Here is an 18,920-nt window from a genome sequence, read left to right as displayed (position 1 = left end):
TCTGACTCCACGGCTAGAGTGCTCCTGGTACTCCACCTCGGCGAGAAGATTAACGCTTGCTCTCCTTACCTGAAACACCCCGGCGTCAGTGTGAACAAGGTGTTGCATTACTGCGTTCTGATCAGCCTCTGGAAACGTCCCATAATCCCCTTAAATCAAGTGGCCACTCTTCTCATTGTTTTGAACTTGCTATAGGAATGCGATATGCCCTTTGAAAGCTCCGTTTCCGACACCCGGCTCCTTATCTGCTCCGACACAAAGCAACCATTATTGCGGAATATTGTGTGTGAGAGAGAGAGAGGTCTGCTGCTGTCTGAATTTACAAGACAGCATGCGGACATGCTCTCAACCCCCCCAAAACCCACTATCTCTCTCCCCGCACATACACACAACACACTCCCTGTCACACTCCACCCTCCCCACCCATTTGAAAAGCACGTTGCAGCCACTTACACTGTGGGATAGCTACCACAATGCACTGCTCTCTGTGACCATTGCAAGAGCTGCTAATGTGGCCACACCAGTGCACTTGCAGCTGTCAATGTGGACAGATAGCAGCACTTTCCCTACTGCGCTCTACAAAGGCTGATTTAACTCAAAGTGCTCTACATCTGCAAGTGTAGCCATGCCATTAGACTTTGGAGTGAGTCACCCCCCTTCCTTTGGTCAGTTTGGAACGGCAGTGAGGTAATGTTCACCTGACTCTGAAGGGGGGAGGGCAAAGCCAAGAGGGAAGAAAGGACATGATAAAAGGGAGAGACATTTGCCATGCTCTCTCTCCCACCTACATCTACAGACACCACACCAAGCGACTGAAGCGCTGATCAAAGGGGAGAGCCTGGCTGAAGAGCAGTCAGCCAGCCCGTGGTGAGAAGCATCTAAGTTTGTAAGGACCCTGGAAGTGTTAAGATCTGCTTAGAATGTGTTTTGCTTTTGTTTCATTTGACCAAATCTGACTTCTTATGCTTTGATTTATAATCCCTTAAAATCTATCTTTATAGTTAATAAATTTGTTTGTTTATTCTACCTGAAGCAGCGAGTTTGGTCTGAAGAGTATCAAAGGCTCCACTTGGGAGAACAAGCCTGGTACATATCAATCTCTTAAACTGACGTACTCATATAAGCTTGCAGTGTCCAGCGGGCATAACTGGGCACTGCAAGACGGAGGTTCCTAGGGTTGTGTCTGGGACTGGAGATATTGGGTAGTGTCATTCGGTTGCACAATCCAAGGAGCAGCTTACGTGCCAGAGGCTCTGCGTGAACAGCCCAGGAGTGGGGGTTCTCACAGCAGAGCAGGGTAAGGCTCACTACCAGAGTCAAGGATTGGAGTGACCTAGCAGATCACTGGTCCAGATAAAACCAGAAGGGAACGTCACACCTACCCATGCCTATCCCAACATTTGGTATACTCATCCAGTGCACTAAATGCCCTAACAACTATGTGGGTGAAATGAGACAATCACTACACTCCCGAATGAACTTACACAGAAAAATGATGAGACAAGAACACTGTCAACCATGGGCGAACACTTTTCCCAGCATGATCACTCCATTTCGGACTTCTCAGTCCACATTCTTAAATGACAACTGCACAACACATTCCAAAGATGAGCCTGGGAACTTAAATTCATAACTTCCCATGATTTTTAGTGTCTAGCACTCAGTAAAGACATTGGATTTATGGCTCATTACAACAATCTGTAACCCACTAACACATCTTCATCTTGAATGCTCTCTGATAACGTTAAGTCCTTATGCTAAACAATTTGTTCCCCCTTATATTTAGCTGCAACACTCTGGGCATGTGTACACTGCAATACAAAACCCACAACACGGAGTCTCCGAGCCCAGGTCAGCTGACCTGAGCTAGTAGGGTTCAGGTTTCAGGGCTAACTAAAAATTGCAGTGTAGCTGTCTGGGTGCAAGCTGGAGCCTGGGCTCTGAGACTCTGCAAGAGGAAGGGTCTCAGAGCCCAGGCTCCAGCCCAAGCCCGAATGTCTACATTGCAATTTTACAGCTCTGCAGCCCAAGCTCCGCTAACCCAAGTCAGCTGACCCAGGCCAGCTTTGGCCATGCCACTCATCCTTTTTTTGCAGTGTAGATATACCAGTTGAGTATCTGTCCCAGACCTGAAGATGAGCTCTGTGTAGCTCGAAAGCTTGTGTCTTTCACTAACAGAATTTAGTCCAATAGAAGATATTGGGGAAGAAAGGTAAGCAGCAGGATACGGACCCTGGACTTCAGGAAAGCAGACTTCGACTCCCTCAGGGAATGGATGGGTAGGATTCCCTGGGGGACTAACATGAAGGGGAAAGGAGTCCAGGAGAGCTGGCTGTATTTCAAGGAATCCCTGTTGAGGTTATAGGGACAAACCATCCCGATGAGTCGAAAGAATAGCAAATATGGCAGGCGACCAGCTTGGCTTAACAGTGAAATCCTTGCGGATCTTAAACATAAAAAAGAAGCTTACAAGAAGTGGAAGGTTGGACATATGACCAGGGAAGAGTATAAAAATATTTCTCAGGCATGTAGGAATGAAATCAGGAGGGCCAAATCGCACCTGGAGCTGCAGCTAGCAAGAGATGTCAAGAGTAACAAGAAGGGTTTCTTCAGGTATGTTGGCAACAAGAAGAAAGCCAAGGAAAGTGTGGGCCCCTTACTGAATGAGGGAGGCAACCTAGTGACAGAGGATGTGGAAAAAGCTTATGTGCTCAATGCTTTTTTTGCCTCTGTCTTCACTAACAAGGACAGCTCCCAGACTGCTGCGCTGGGCATCACAACATGGGGAGTAGATGGCCAGCCCTCTGTGGAGAAAGAGGTGGTTAGGGACTATTTAGAAAAGCTGGACGTGCACAAGTCCATGGGGCCGGACTAGTTGCATCCGAGAGTGCTGAAGGAATTGGCGGCTGTGATTGCAGAGCCATTGGCCATTATCTTTGAAAACTCGTGGCGAACGGGGGAAGTCCCGGATGACTGGAAAAAGGCTAATGTAGTGCCAATCTTTAAAAAAGGGAAGGAGGAGGATCCTGGGAACTACAGGCCAGTCAGCCTCACCTCAGGAAAAATCATGGAACAGGTCCTCAAGGAATCAATCCTGAAGCACTTACATGAGAGGAAAGTGATCAGGAACAGTCAGCATGGATTCACCAAGGGAAGGTCATGCCTGACTCATCTAATTGCCTTCTATGATGAGATTATTGGTTCTGTGGATGAAGGGAAAGCAGTGGATGTATTGTTTCTTGACTTTAGCAAAGCATTTGACACGGTCTCCCACAGTATTCTTGTCAGCAAGTTAAAGAAGTATGGGCTGGATGAATGGACTATAAGGTGGATAGAAAGTTGGCTAGATTGTCGGGCTCAACGGGTAGTGATCAATGGCTCCATGTCTAGTTGGCAGCCGGTGTCAAGTGGAGTGCCCCAGGGGTCGGTCCTGGGGCCGGTTTTGTTCAATATCTTCATAAATGATCTGGAGGATGGTGTGGATTGCACTCTCAGCAAATTTGCGGATGATACTAAACTAGGAGGAGTGGTAGATATACTGGAGGGCAGGGATAGGATACAAAGGGCCCTAGACAAATTGGAGAATTGGGCCAAAAGAAATCTGATGAGGTTCAATAAGGATAAGTGCAGGGTCCTGCACTTAGGACGGAAGAACCCAATGCACCACTACGGACTAGGGATCGAATGGCTAGGCAGCAGTTCTGTGGAAAAGGGCCTAGGGGTGACAGTGGACGAGAAGCCGGATATGAATCAGCAGTGTGCCCTTGTTGCCAAGAAGGCCAATGGCATTTTGGGATGTATAAGTAGGGGCATAGCGAGCAGATTGAGGGACGTGATCGTCCCCCTCTATTCGACATTGGTGAGGTCTCATCTGGAATACTGTGTCCAGTTTTGGGCCCCCACTACAAGAAGGATGTGGATAAATTGGAGAGAGTCCAGCGAAGGGCAACAAAAATGATTAGGGGTCTGGAACACATGACTTATGAGGAGAGGCTGAGGGAACTGGGATTGGTTAGTCTGCAGAAGAGAAGAATGAGGGGGGATTTGATAGCTGCTTTCAATTACCTGAGAGATGGTTCCAGAGAGGATGGTTCTAGACTATTCTCAGTGGTAGAAGAGGACAGGACAAGGAGTAATGGTCTCAAGTTGCAGTGGGGGAGGTTTAGATTGGATATTAGGAAAACTTTTTCACTAGGGGGGTGGTGAAACACTGGAATGCGTTACCTAAGGAGGTGGTAGAATCTCCTTCCTTAGAAGTTTTTAAGGTCAGGCTTGATAAAGCCCTGGCTGGGATGATTTAATTGGGGATTGGTCCTGCTTTGAACAGGGGGTTGGACTAGATGACCTCCTGAGGTCCCTTCCAAACCTGATATTCTATGATTCTATGATATTACCTCACTCACCTTGTCTCTCTACTATCCTGGGATTAACATAGCTACAACAACACTATCTTGTGGAATCCACCTAATGGTAAAACCCTCTATCCATCTGGCCCAAGACATACAAAGCAGTGAGTATTGTTTCTTTTCCATCCATCCACAAAAATGCTCCTCCGTCACAGAAAACGATCACTAGTTTCAAGGGTAAATGACTGGAATTATCTAATCTTGTGGGGGTGTTTTAAAATGAAGTGTTTAGCCCCACCCACGCTGTCTAAACCAACTATTTCAGCCACAGCCACGTTCCATTATATGGTAAAAGCCTAGGGCAGATGAGGCATTTGAGATAAGATTTCTAACCTGGAAATAATAGTCAGAGCAGCATTACTAAAAGGAGTTAGAAAGGTGTCAAACTGTCCGTAAAAAGGGTTTAAGAGAGTTGTACTTTTAGATACAGTCTGGATGAAGCCTACAGAAAGGGGCTCCTAATTTTAAAGTGTATTTAAACATGTTTCATATGCTAATAAAAATATTTGTCTATGTAGATACCTAACAAACCCAAAATATAAAATTAGTCTGCTATACAAGTGGGTACACAAAATTGAAAAACAAATATATTGTAATCATTAAATCCTTTATGCCTAATTACTTTTGTGATTAATTGATTTTTAGAATAATTTTCCAAACAGCTGTTCATGAAAATCATGGCTGTTCCTAGGCTGACTCAGTGAATGCTGGTACAGTGTTTAGAATCAATCAACAGTATGCTTTTGTCTTCAAACTAATTGTTACCATTTCATACTTCCCTACATGCCTCCAGCTTTCACCCAGACCACACCACACAATCCATTGTCTACAGCCAAGCTCTAAGATACAACCACATTTGCTCCAATCCCTCAGACAGAGACAAACACTTACAGGATCTCTATCAAGCATTCTTAAAACTACAATACCCACCTGCTGAAGTGAAGAAACAGATTGACAGAGCCAGAAGGGTACCCAGAAGTCACTTATTACAGGACAGGCCCAACAAAGAAAGTAACAGAACGCCACTAGCCGTCACCTTCAACCCCCAACTAAAACCTCTCCAGCACAGCATCAAGGATCTACAACCTATCCTGAAGGACGGAGACAGGCCAGTCCTTGCTTACAGACAGCAACCCAACCTGAAGCAAATACTCACCAGCAACTACACACCACACAACAAAAACACTAACCCAGGAACCTATCCCTGCAACAAACCCCATTGCCAACTCTGTCCACATATCTATTCAAGGGACACCATCATAGGACCCAACCACATCAGTCACACCATCAGGGACTCGTTCACCTGCACATCTACCAATGTGATATATGCCATCATGTGCCAGCAATGCCCCTCTGCCACGTACACTGGCCAAACCGGACAGTCTCTACACAAAAGAATAAACGGACACCAATCAGACATCAAGAATTATAACATTCAAACACAAGTCTGAGAACACTTCAGTCTCCCTGGACACTCAATAGAAGACTTAAAAGTATCCATTCTTCAACAAAAAAAAACTTCAAAAAACAGACTCCAATGAGAAACTGCAGAACTGGAATTAATTTGCACACTGGACACCAACAAATTAGGCCTGAATAAAGACTGGGAGTGGATGGGTCAAAGAACTAAGAACTAATTTCCCCATGATAATTTTCCCCCTACTGTTACTCACACCTTCTTGTCAATGGTTTGAAATGGGCCACTCTGGATTACCAGTACAAAAGTGATTTTTCCTCCTGTTGATAATAGCCCACTTTAATTTAATTGTCTCGTTGGAATTGGTAAGGCAACTCCCATCTTTTCCATGTACTATATATATCTTCCTACTGTATTTTCCACTCCATGCAGCTGATGAAATGGGTTTTAGCCCACGAAAGCTTATGCCCAAATAAATGTGTTAGTCTCTAAGGTGCCACAAGTACTCCTCATTGTTTTTGCTAATACAGACTAACATGGCTACCACTCTGAAACATTTCAGAAGTGACTCTTTGTACATTTAGTGCCTGGAAATAAGTCGACAATCAACATTCAGACAATTATGACACCTAAAGGCTTTTTCTTCCTGACTTTATAACTTCTTGTCAGGTTGTCATAGGCGTGTTATTCTAATATTTGTCTAGAAAGGGACAAGCAGCATACTATTTTAATCTGCTTCTGAATAGTGACCCAAATCTAAAAGTCATTTGTTAACACCACAGGTTTTCAAAGATGGAAAGTAAGGAGAATTTAGCCACCACAACCCCCATCAAAAAAGGAGTGTTTTGTAATAATGAAATCCATCAGCTATTTCAATCTTCCCAAACAATTTGCAATAAAACTCTCCTTTTCAAAACAAAAAGTTATGTTCAGTCTCCCATACTTTTATAGTACAGCTTATTTTTCCTAAGACTCAGATATTTGAATGAAGGAGACAGTTAACATCTACTAATATAATCCTATCAGCCTGCGTTCCTCAAATCAGACTTTTTTTGGGTTAGTGTAGTTAGTGCTTTACATTAAAAGCACACCAATATTTACATGGCACCCTGTTTTTGATAATGATTTGTGTGGCGGAATTCAGGGAACACTTTACAGAGCAGAATTCAAAAGCCCCTACAGATAGAAAAAAGAAAAGGAGTACTTGTGGCACCTTAGAGACTAACAAATTTATTTGAGCATAAGCTTTCGTGAGCTACAGCTCACTTCATCGGATGCATTCGGGGTGTGCACATGGGGGAGCCATCAGGGGCTCCGGTCTCCCCCGCAATAATCAGCAGGGAATGCAGATAGAAAGGAAAGGAAATTTACAAATGGTAAAGATGTAAGTAAGTACATTACTTGCAGTAATGACAAATGGAAAGATGCACGAACAGAAAAAAAAAAAGTGAGGTTCAGTGTCATAGGCAAAAATGAACTAAAGATTGATACAGTCTGAGGAGAGAAGTTTCCAGAGATGGAGTAACACAGTATTTAGGAATTGCTGCACTGGATCAGACCAGCAGTCCAACTCACCCAGTATCATGTCTCTGACAGTGGCCAGAACTAGATGCTTCAGAGAACTGTTCAAGGAAAGCTGTAGTGAACAATTATACAACAGTATGCCCATAGGAAGTTTCTTTCTGACCCATCCAGGGGTGTGCGCATGGGGGAGCCAGCACGGGCTCCGGTGTCCCCCCCCAATAATCAGCAGGGAACGCAGAACTTCTCTGGCCCCGGAGCTCAGAACTCCTCCTGCTCCTGGGCTGCTGTGAGGAAAGCAAGAGCTCTCAGTTACAGGACAATGGCATACTTCCCAGCACCAGGCCAAAGTGACAACTGTTCTACCAATGCTAGGAACAAAGATCTAAAGAAAAATTAACAGGATGGACGGATTTAAATTTAAATCACTGATTTTAATCATGATTTAAATCAGCAAGCACAAATCAATTATTTAAAATCAAGGTTTCTACCTTGTTTTGAATTGGTACTTTGAAAAATGTATGTTAAGCCATGTAATTGCTTAAATGTGTGTGTGTAAAAAATATTTTCCAAAAGAGGTAAAGCATGATAATGGTTGATATAATTTGGTACTATGTTTTGCTAACTACCAAATTATATCAACCATTATCACCCTCTCTCTCTTTTGGAAAATATTTTAAACACACACACAAGCAATTATATGCTTAACATACATTTTTCAGATTATTTTTTATATTTCTATTATGTTAGAAAATGATGAATGAGGCATTTCTTACTTACTAGATGATTAATTTTTTTTTACCTGTGATTTGTGTCAAGCGGCACTTGGATGAAAATTTGGAATATAATTAAAATGCACAAAACTCGACATTTTAAAATTGTTTTTGTTAGTTAAATAAAAACTGCCGCAAATGCACTGTGTACATCATAAGAAAGAAAGTTTATCAAAATAGGATTTACATTTAAAAGTAACTGCTTTATGAAACAAAGAAAATATTGTATATAGTTAGCATATAGAATAAATAAATATAGAATTTGAATAAATTCTGTTTTTTTAAATCAATTTTTTATCCATCCTGCACTGAACAATTAAAAAGCCCTTCTCAGGCTTCTGAATGTTCAGAAGCTGTTGGGAGACAGGCTGACACAGTGAGAAACTTTACAGAGGGAGTCTGAAGGAGTTGGACATTCCCAAATCCCGGGAATGGTAAACTTTAGGAAAAGTAGGCCTGTGTAGAGACAGGTTTATTGTTTTAAGATCGTTTTTTTCAGAAATGTTTTTGTTCTAAATAAAAACATTTTGCGCTAATCAGACTGTTTGGTTCCTAGACACCACTGTCATAGAACTGCAGAGCTGAGCCTAAGTCAGACCTAATGAGATAATCACAGCTGATCACAAGGGACCGCTCACTGCTAGGTACTGGCTTGAGAGAGGGAGAATCGCATGATTACAGCCTGAGACAGATAAGTGCTAGAAGCCCAAGACATGAGAGGGAGTGCCCTCAAAGAGACCCAGAAGGGTGAGAGATGCAGTTAACCCAGTGATGATGGCAGAGGATAGAGCCATGTGCTCCTGCTTACAAAACTAGAGGCAACTTTGACAGTAAAGAAAGAAAAGTTCTGAAATAATCCAGTTGTTTTAGTGATACTGTTTATCTCTGTGTCACTGTAACTGTTCATTTGTCTACTTCAGTAGCACCACTGAGACTACAGATCCCACTCTCCTTCAGTCTGGGTACACATGGGTGTTTTCTGAGGCTGAAAGGCAATGCGTGCCAGCCCTAGAAATTAAGTGTTCTGTTTAATATCTGAACAGATATAGCATAGTCCTCAGTTCTACAACCTTTTCCACACTATGATGTTAATATGGCTCCAAACTCTGTTCCAGGGATGCTAAGACTTAATTCATTCTTCAGGCTCATTTGGTCCTTGGCCTCTCTGCCAAGACGGCCAACAAAAGTACTAATTGTGGTTATGTTTTTTGTCATGGGACAGGTTCCTCTGGGACTAGAGCTGAGATAATCAGTCAGACAATAACAACTTTTGAGCATTACCACTAGAGCTGGATTTGAACTGGTGACCTAGATATAAAAGTTTCTATAGCCCACGACCAATCTTCGGAGTCATCCAGTCTCCCCCAAGACTCCTTTGTTTCAATGTGGCACTAAGGAAATAAAGAGCAAAACCAAGAATGAATCCAAGGAATGGAGGCATCAAAACTCTTTTTACAGAAAGAAAAAGTATTTGACAAGTGTTCATATCAGAAAAGCCTCTTCATCATGGGAAAGTGGGGGAAGTGATATAGAACTCATCAAATCCTAAATTTGAGTACTGGATAAGCCAGTGGTTCTCTACCTATTTACCATTGTGGGCCGCATCCACACAATATATATTCTATCTGCATGGGACTAAGGATGTCACATGGGCCACAGCTGTAGGTTGAGAACCACTGGAATAAACACTCACAAGTCTGAAAAACAACCTGTCCTTCTGGCTATATAGCTTATTAGCATATCCCCTAGAGACAAAGGCTGACATTCTAAAGCTTAGGGCCTACAATTTCTAAGCTTGAGCAGCCTCGAGAAAAATACTTAAATAAGTCCCCAGCCATGCAATTAAATCAACACATGCACATTTCTGCACCCACACAGAGCCCCACTGACTTCAAGTACTTGACAAACAAGTTGCAGAATCAAGATCTATGTGGTCTGCTTTTCAGAAACATAAGTACCCTCAATTCCTACTGAAGTCTGAGTTACATACAAATGCTCACTAACTCTGAAGAAAAAGGCCACTTACACAGGTGCCTAAATATAGGAGCTTCAGTTGAGGGCATCCAAGCTTGAAAATTTTGGACATGCAGAGAAGATCTATTCAAAATGCCAAAATGATTGAAACATGGACTCATGAAATCCAGGTAAGACAGAAAAGAAAACTGCCAACAGGTAAAATTAAAGATTTTAAAGTTTTGTGGAAACTGTATCCAGAACAACATTCTGCCTTTTTGTTCTCAGAAATTACTACTTAAGTTGGACACTAAAGGAAGACTTAGTTGGACAAGCTAAAGAAAAGACATGTATAGGGTTACATCTACTTAAATAAAAATAAAGGAAAGAAATGAAAAAATTGTGTTTTAAGTTCTGAGTTTCATATACATCCATCCATCCATCAAAAAGTTACAATGATTTATACTGTACATTTAAAAAATGCAGTTTCACATAAGCCACAGAAATACAATTCCTTCAAGGGCCACTTTCTGAATAATATGCCATTCTTGACATCCAAAACCAGACACAAAACTTTAATGTCAAGTTGTTCTATTATCTACAAACATGCTGGTTTTCAAATTAGTTATATTTTCAATGATGATTGCACTCTCAGTGTGACCCCATTCTGTGATGTTCCATTCGATAGCATCAAGAAATTTACACATTAAGTGGGGAGAGTGTAAAAGTAATAATAGACCACTGTTTTTGGCAGTGGGTCACTGGAGGCAATGGGTACTCTGTGGGAAGCAGAGATCTGCCAATGTAAAATAGCTTGCAAGATCAGGACCATAATATTTAGAGATAGAAGAGACCTAACAGACCAGGGGCTCTCGAACTTTTTCACAGCGTGAACCACTGTAGTATCAAAATGGTCCACTTTAAACACAGAGCTTATCTCGGACACCACATCTCATTTGCAATCATGAAGACCACCTCCCTGCTCCTTCATAATCGTGTAACATCCTGTCTCATCTGAAGTGATTGCTTACAATTAGGGCTGTTAATTAAATCACAGTTAACTCACACGATTAACTCAAAAAAGTTAACTGCAATTAAAAAAAGTAATTGTGATTAATTGCAGTTTTAATCGCACTGTTAAATAACGGAATACCAATTGAAATTTCTTAAATATTTGTGGATGTTTTTCTACATTTTCAAATATATTGATTTCAATCACAACACAGAATACGAAGTGTACAGAGCTCACTTTATATTATTTTTATTACAAATATTTGCACTGTAAAAAATGATAAAATAGCATTTTTCAATTCACCTCATACAAGTACCATAGTGCAACCACTTTATCATGAAAGCATAACTTACAAATCTAGATTTTGTTTTGTTACGTAACTGCACTCAAAAACAAAACCATGTAAAACTTTAGAGCCTACAAGTCCACTCAGTCCTACTTCTTGTTCAGCTAATCGCTAAGACAAACAAGTTTGTTTACATTTACGGGAGATAATGCTGCCCGCTTCTTATTTACGATATCACCTGAAAGTGAGAACAGGTGTTTGCATGGCACTTTTGTAGCTGGCATTGCGAGGTATATACATGTCAGATATGCTTAACATTCATATGCCCCTTCATGCTTGGGCCACCATTCCAGAGGACATGCTTCCTTGGTGACGACGCTCGTTAAAAAAATAATGTGCTAATTAAATTTGTGACTGAACTCCTTGGGGGAGAAATGTATGCCTCCTGCTCTGTGTCTTACCCGCATTCCTCCATATATTTCACGTTATAGCAGTCTCGGATGATGACCCAGCATGTTGTTCATTTTAAGAACACTTTCACAGCAGATTTGACAAAATGCAAAGAAGGTACCAATGGGAGATTTCTAAAGATAGCTACAGCACTCGACCCAAGGTTTAAGAATCTGAAGTGCCTTCCAAAATCTGAGAGGGATGGGGTGTGGAGCATACTTTCAGAAGTCTTAAAAGAACAACACTCTGATGTGGAAACTACAGAACCCGAACCACCAAAAAAGAAAATCAATCTGCTGGTGACATCTGACTCAGATGATGAAAATGAACATGTGTTGGTCTGCACTGCTTTGGATCATTATTGAGCAGAAAGCACCATCAGCATGAACGCATCTCCTCTGGAATGGTGGTTGAAGCATGAAGGGACATATGAATCTTTAGAGCATCTGACACGTAAATAACTTGCAACGCCGGCTACAAGAGTGCCATGTGAACCCCTGTTCTCACTTTCAGGTGACATTGTAAACAAGAAGCAGGCAACATTATCACCTGCAAATGTAAACAAACTTGTTTGTCTGAGCGACTGGCTGAACAAGAAATAGGTCTGAGTGTACTTGTAAAACTTTCGAGCCTAAGTTGTTTTATTTTCAAATGCAGTTATTTTTTGTACATAATTCTACATTTATTAGTTCAACTTTCATGATAAAGAGATTGCATTACTGTACTTGTATTAAGTGAATTGAACAATACTATTTTTTTTACAATACTAATATTTATAATAAAAAATAAATATAAAGTGAACAGTGTACACTTCGTGTTCTGTGTTGTAATTGAAATCAATATATTTGAAAATGTGGTAAATATCCAAAAATATTTATATAAACGGTATTCTATGTTTATTTAACAGCGGGATTAATTTTTTTTAACCACTTGACAGCCCTACTTACAATGCTTCCCTAGTGGCCCTTTTCCATGTATTTGCAGCTGTCTTCATGCAATATAGCAGCTGGAGAGGAGGAGGGAACCAGCATAATGTTAACTTGGAGGTTTGCACAGACTACACTTTGAGACCTTCTGTAATAGATTATCCAGTCCACCTATCACCAGTACTGGACTGACCTCTGCTGTACATTTTCTAGTGCTATTTCCAGTCTGCTGTTAGAATTGTTAAGTAGAATTGCTTCCCTAGGATGCTATTAAACGTAAGTGATCTGGACACTTATGGATATAAAAAAAAGTAAGACTGATGGAAATAATCCAGCTGTTTGATAGGTCTTTCTCTGCTCAGCCAATATATAAATATAAATCTATTACACCCTCCTTTACTATTTCATATTTGTTATTGGATCAGAGAATAGGTGATCCAGAAGAATACACGAATGAAGATCAACAGGCTGTACATAGTACAAAAGAGCTTGGTATGTAATTATCTGCAACACTTACTGTTATCTGAAAATTATGTGATAAACCTCTCTAGGTATTTATATGGCCTTCACCATTCTTGTATCTAAGGCCCCCACTATCATTAGAGGGGATTTTATCTTCACACCAACGCTATGAGGCAAGGAAGTAATTATTCCCACGTTACAGATAAGTAACTGAGGAAGAGAGTAGATTAATTGATGTGTCCAAGATCACAGGGTGTCTGTAGTCAAGTTAGAAACTGAACCCACGTCTTCAATCCCAGTCCAATGCCCTATTCACAAGACCATTTTTCCTACCACTCTGACTCACACAGTCCATAGGTGTGTTAACAGCAGGACCTTGGCCCCAGTAAACATAGTTGGAGCCTATATACTTGAACTCAAAACAATGTTAGCACCTTCCAAGCAAGAACAGTTTGGAAAAAAAACCTATGATTTGAACTCTAGCATAGACAGGGCCTAAAAGAGGCTCTAGTGTTATTTATGACTCAGAGAGGAATGCTGCAATAGTTTCAGATGTCCTAAAATCAGAAGAAACGTCTTACAGTCAATGATACTAAAAATAACTGTGTGAAACCTGTTTCCCTGAATATTGGGTACATGACCATTACTCAATTCCCCTTTCACAGCTTTCAGATGTTGCCAGGTCTCAATAAGGAAACACCTTAAACCTTCACTGAGGAGTATTATGGTGAAAAATGGAGACTATTTTGCAAAGAAAGGGCTGGTGGGGGTGGGAAAGATACCTCATCTCTTGCATATAGCTCAGACCAGCATGCCTGGGGTATGCACAACAAAAGCCAAAGAACTGCCATGAAAATAATTGGAAAAGTAGGAGAAAAAAATGAAATCAAACTGCTTACAAAGGGTGAAGAGTTTACCAAAGAAGCTATTAGATGTGTAATCACCTCCATCCATACTTCATATTACTTGTTTAAGTGTAAGGGAAATGGGGGGCAGCCAAAAAATTGTCTCCATTGCCCAAAATTAAAAAATAGCTCTTCCTTGACACAAATATAAATTCCCAGCATATTGTATTTCCCAACACCCTTCCTCTCAATATTTCTCTGTGATTTGCTTCAGAGTTTGCTGCATTCTATGGTGCTGGACACCTTAAAAATGTGTGTAATAACAAATAAATGACAACACACTTACATAAAGGTCTGGATGCTGTGGAGTATCTCCCTCCCACTTCAGGTACTACACAAGAAAAGCTCATTACCATCCACAGGCAACATTACAGGATCTCAGCCTAAGTTCATTTCAATGAGGTGAAGAAGAGCTCTGTGCAGCTCAAAAGCTAGTCTCTTTCACCAACAGAAGTTGGTGCAATAAAAGATACACCCTCAGCCACCTTGTTTCTTCTCATTTCAATGGGGCATTTGCTGGCCATTTGATGGAAGCTCCCCTAGCTGAAGCTGGCAGGGGAGACTGAAAAGGCATTTGGGCTGGAGTCTCTTACCTGATCGTTCCAGTGGTGTAGCTGGCTGTAGCGCACCTTGCAGAAGAGGAAGCCTTCCAGGTACACAGAGTACAGCTGAAAATACACCCAAGGGGCATCAGCTTCCCTGCCTGCACAGCACCCCCATCCTCCTCCTCCACAGCCCTCCTGCCCCCCCCATTCCCCTGCCTCCCCACACAGCTCCCCTCCCTCCCTACCCAGGCCCCCCATTCCCCTGCCTCCCCACACAGCTCCCCTCCCTCCCTACCCAGGCCCCCCATTCCCCTGCCTCCCCACACAGCTCCCCTGCCCCCCCATTCCCCTGCCCCCCCACACAGCTCCCCTGCCCCCCCACACAGCTCCCCTGCCCCCCCGCTCAGTCGCTTCGGTCCGCCCCGAGCCAAAACAGCGCTGCCCAGGAGCCGGGATCCCCGCGGCGGCGCGGCCCCCCCCAACCCCAGCGGCCGTGCCGGGCAGCCGAGACACTCAACCACGTAGCGGCCCCCGAACTTCTCCAGCAGCTGCTCCGAGACGGGGATGCTGAAATGCATCTTCATGGTGCCGCCCGCGGCCCGCCCGCGCTCCGCCTCGCCGGGCCACAGGGGCAGGGCAGGGCAGCGGCCGCAGCATTTGTTTTCCCACGTGACAGAGGAGAGGGCGGGGAGGTCTCCTCCCTCCTGGGGGCGGTGGGCAAACCACTCATCCTGGCAGGTGATGGGACTGTAACAAACAAGGGCGGCCTCCTGTCCTGGCTCCCGCTCCCAGGGCAGCGGCGGCGGCTACAGCTTCCGCTCCGCTCCGCTCCTCCCCCCCGCCCAATAGTTGGCCAGGCCCCTTTCATGGGTTTTATTTAACCAGGCTGGGAATCACCAGGAGAGTGCTTCCCGACCTAGAGGGATCCTTGTCTGATTTCCTGTGCTCTCCTCCTCGCTGCCCCAAATGTGGGCAAGGCCCCTGGTGTGAGGACGGATATAACAGTTGGGACATAAGCGTGTCAAGGGGCCGCTGGAGGCTGCCTTCCTTCTTTATGAGTTTTTGTCCCACCCTTCCTCTAGATGTTGGGCAGCTCCTAGCCCCAGCCTTGTAGCTTTTCGGTGCTGGCTGGGACCAGGCTCGTGATGATGAATCAGTCATGGAAACAGGTAGGTACCATCCAAGGAAACAAGTTTTCAGACTCCCCCAGCCACCAGTATGCACCTAGCACCTAGGGGTTTGATTTGTCTTTGACCCTGTAATGTGGATGATAGTCCTGGCTCTGAGGCCCCTGTGTGAATCTCTAGGCATCCCTTCTGATGGGACTGAATGAGCGTCCCAGGGTGAAGAATCCTGCAGCTGTGATGTGTCTCACTCTGAAGTATTACCCAATACTCAAGCTTCACTGCAGGATCTTCATAAACAGAACAAATATCTCATTGATTTAGGATGGGCAGAATGTTATATGCTGGGCGGGAAGGGGAATTACTGAAGCAAATGAGGTTCATACAGCTTTTGCAGAAGAGGAAATAACTGGTAGGAACTCAAGTAGAAAGAATAAAGTAACATTTTGTAATATCTTTTGATCATTTAATTTGTTTAGTTTCTTCATCTTCAGCCAAATAACTGACAACTTCTGAAGTCTGATAACTTGTCAAGTCCCGAAGCAGTTACCATATTACAGAAGCAGTTACTGTGAGGCGTTGTGGGACAGCAGCTGGTCATTCAGTATCTGCTCTCGCACTGTGTCAACCTCTGTAGGTCTGTGGGTGCATCACCCCAGTGCTTAATTTGTGCCAGGGCTGAGCCCTAGTACCTCTAGGTTTGGCAGTTCATAGCCATGGCACCTCTAGGCTTGCTGCATCAGTTATGAATGTAAAAAAAAAGCTTGACCCCTGTCACCTCTTTCATTACAAATTAAGCACTGCCCTATCTCTAGACCAAGGCTGCCCTGCACATGTCCCCATTCATATCTCAGTCCTTTCCACAAACCCTTGTTCCCACTTACCCCATACTCCCAGTGGGCTGGGCAGCTGTGTGGGGGGCATGGGGGAGATAGCTGAGGTGTAGGGAGGCCAAAAGAATCTCCATGGCCCAGGCTCTAGAGTAAGGTGTTCACTTTCCCCACCTCTGGTTTCACTCTGATTGACATGCTCTGACACACATTAAATTGTAGTGAACTATGATTTTAAATTGAGGTGGGATATTCACATGAGTAATAGGCCCAAAGCATGGAACCAGAAAGAATGAAATCATGAGAAAAAAAGAGTTGTTATGTTCAACTTGTAGTGACCGTTCAAAATACCATGTTATTTTATTTAAGGTTTGGGCTAAAGCAATAGAAATAAAACACAGTTTAATTGGGTAGCAGGTACAGTAAATAATTGGCTATATAAGAAACTCATTCATCTGGCCTTAGCTAAGGTCCAATAATTGGTACTGACATCACTTGTTTGTTAATGCATATAAAAGGGTAAATTCTTAAAGGGTTCATTGCTAATATAGTAATAGGTTATACTGGCTGTAGAATGACCGTGCCTAATAGGATACAGAATGTGAGTGAGGCCAAATAGCAAAAATTAAGATGTTTGTACACTAATGCGAGGAGCCTAGGTAACAAAATGGAGGAACTAGAGTTACTGGTGCAGGAAGTGAAACCAGATATTATAGGGATAACAGAAACCTGGTGGAATTGTAGTCACGACTGGAGTATGGGTATTGAAGGGTATGTGCTGTTTAGGAAAGACAGAAATAAAGGCAAAGGTGGTGGAGTAGCATTGTATATCAATCAGAGCCGGCTCTAGGATTTTTGCCGCCCCAAGCAAAAAAATGTTTGGCCGCCCCTGCTTTTTTTTTTGTGCCCCGCCCCTGGCTCTGCCCCAACTCCACCCCTTACCAACCCCTTCCCCAAATCCCTGGCCCCGCCCCCTCCCCCGGGCATGCCACATTCTCCCCTCCACATTGCTTCCTGTGGCTCCCCCCCAGCAACCCTCCGCCCTAGCTCACCTCCACTCCGCCTGCTCCCCTGAACATGCTGCCGCTCCGCTTCTCCCCCCTCCCTCTCAGGCGAGGGAGCGGCAGCGAGTTCAGGGGAGCAGGTGGAGTGGAGGTGAGCAAGGGTGGGGGGGAGCTCAGGAAGTAATGGGGGGGTAGAGAAACCGCACTCCAGCTCACCTCCGCTCCACCACTACCGCCTCCCCCAAGCGTGCCACCGCTCAGCTTCTCCTCCCTCCCTCCCAGGCTTGCCGCACGAAACAGGCAGGGGAGGTGAGGAGCGGCAGTGGTGCGTTCAGGGGAGCAGGCGGAGGTGGAGCAGAGGTGAGCTGGGGCGGCGGGGGCCCCTAGAAATGTGCTGCCCCAAGCACCTGCTTGTTTTGCTGGTGCCTAGAGCTGGTCCTGATATCAATGATGAGGTAGACTGTAAAGAAATAAGAAGTGATGGAATGGATAAGACAGAGTCTGTCTGGGCAAAAATCACATTGGAGAAGAAAGCTACTAGAGCCTCCCCTGAGATAGTGCTTGGGGTGTGCTATAGACTGCCAGGATCCGATTTGGAAAAGGATAGAGACCTCTTTAATGTTTTCAATGAAGTAAATACTAATGGGAAATGTGTGATCATGGGAGACTTTAACTTCCCAGATATAGACTGGAGGACAAATGCTAGTAATAATAGTAGGGCTCAGATTTTCCTAGATGCTATAGCTGATTAATTCCTTCACCAAGTAGTTGCTGAACCAACAAGAGGGGATGCCATTTTAGATTTGGTTTTGGTGAGCAGTGAGGAACTCATAGAAGAAATGGTTCTAGGGTACAGCCTTGGTTCAAGCGATCATGACCTAATTCAGTTCAAACTAAATGGAAGGATAAACAAAAATAGATTTGTGACTAGGGTTTTTTATTTCAAAAGGGCTAATTTTAAAAAATTAAGGAAATTAGTTAGGGAAGTGGATTGGACTGAAGAACTTGTGTATCTAAAGGCGGAGGAGGCCTGGAATTACTTCAAGTCAAAGTTGCAGAAACTATCAGAAGCCTGTATCCCAAGAAAGGGGAAAAAACTCATAGGCAGGAGTTGTAGACCAAGCCGGATGAGCAAGCATCTCAGAGAGGTGATTAATTTAAAGCAGAAAGCCTACAAGGAGTGGAAGATGGGAGAGATCAGCAAGGAAAGCTACCTTATCGAGGTCAGAACATGTAGGGATAAAGTGAGAGAGGCCAAAAGCCATGTAGAGTTGGACCTTGCAAAGGGAATTAAAACCAATAGTAA

General features: G+C 43.5%; 1 protein-coding gene across 3 annotated transcripts in view; it reads right to left on the bottom strand.

Annotated features, from left to right (window-relative positions):
• SNX31 (sorting nexin 31) overlaps positions 1-15,456 on the bottom strand; it is a 68,597-nt gene extending 53,141 nt beyond the window's left edge. Inside the window, exons 1-2 of one of the 3 annotated variants that reach the window (XM_073330433.2) lie at positions 15,175-15,456; positions 14,705-14,779 (exon numbers count right to left, since the gene is read on the bottom strand). In XM_073330433.2, the coding sequence (XP_073186534.1) occupies positions 14,705-14,779; positions 15,175-15,240 (141 nt within the window). In that variant the 5' untranslated portion in view covers positions 15,241-15,456. The remainder of the gene's footprint in view (positions 1-14,704; positions 14,780-15,174) is intronic. The other 2 variants (XM_073330432.2, XM_073330431.1) reach the window with 2 other exon arrangements.
• Positions 15,457-18,920: the final 3,464 nt, after the last annotated feature.

Source organism: Lepidochelys kempii, chromosome 2, assembly GCF_965140285.1.
Source record: "Lepidochelys kempii isolate rLepKem1 chromosome 2, rLepKem1.hap1, whole genome shotgun sequence".
Classification (NCBI taxonomy): domain Eukaryota; kingdom Metazoa; phylum Chordata; order Testudines; family Cheloniidae; genus Lepidochelys; species Lepidochelys kempii.
Note: the sequence above shows the minus strand (reverse complement) of the source record. Positions and strands in the feature narration are given on the sequence as shown.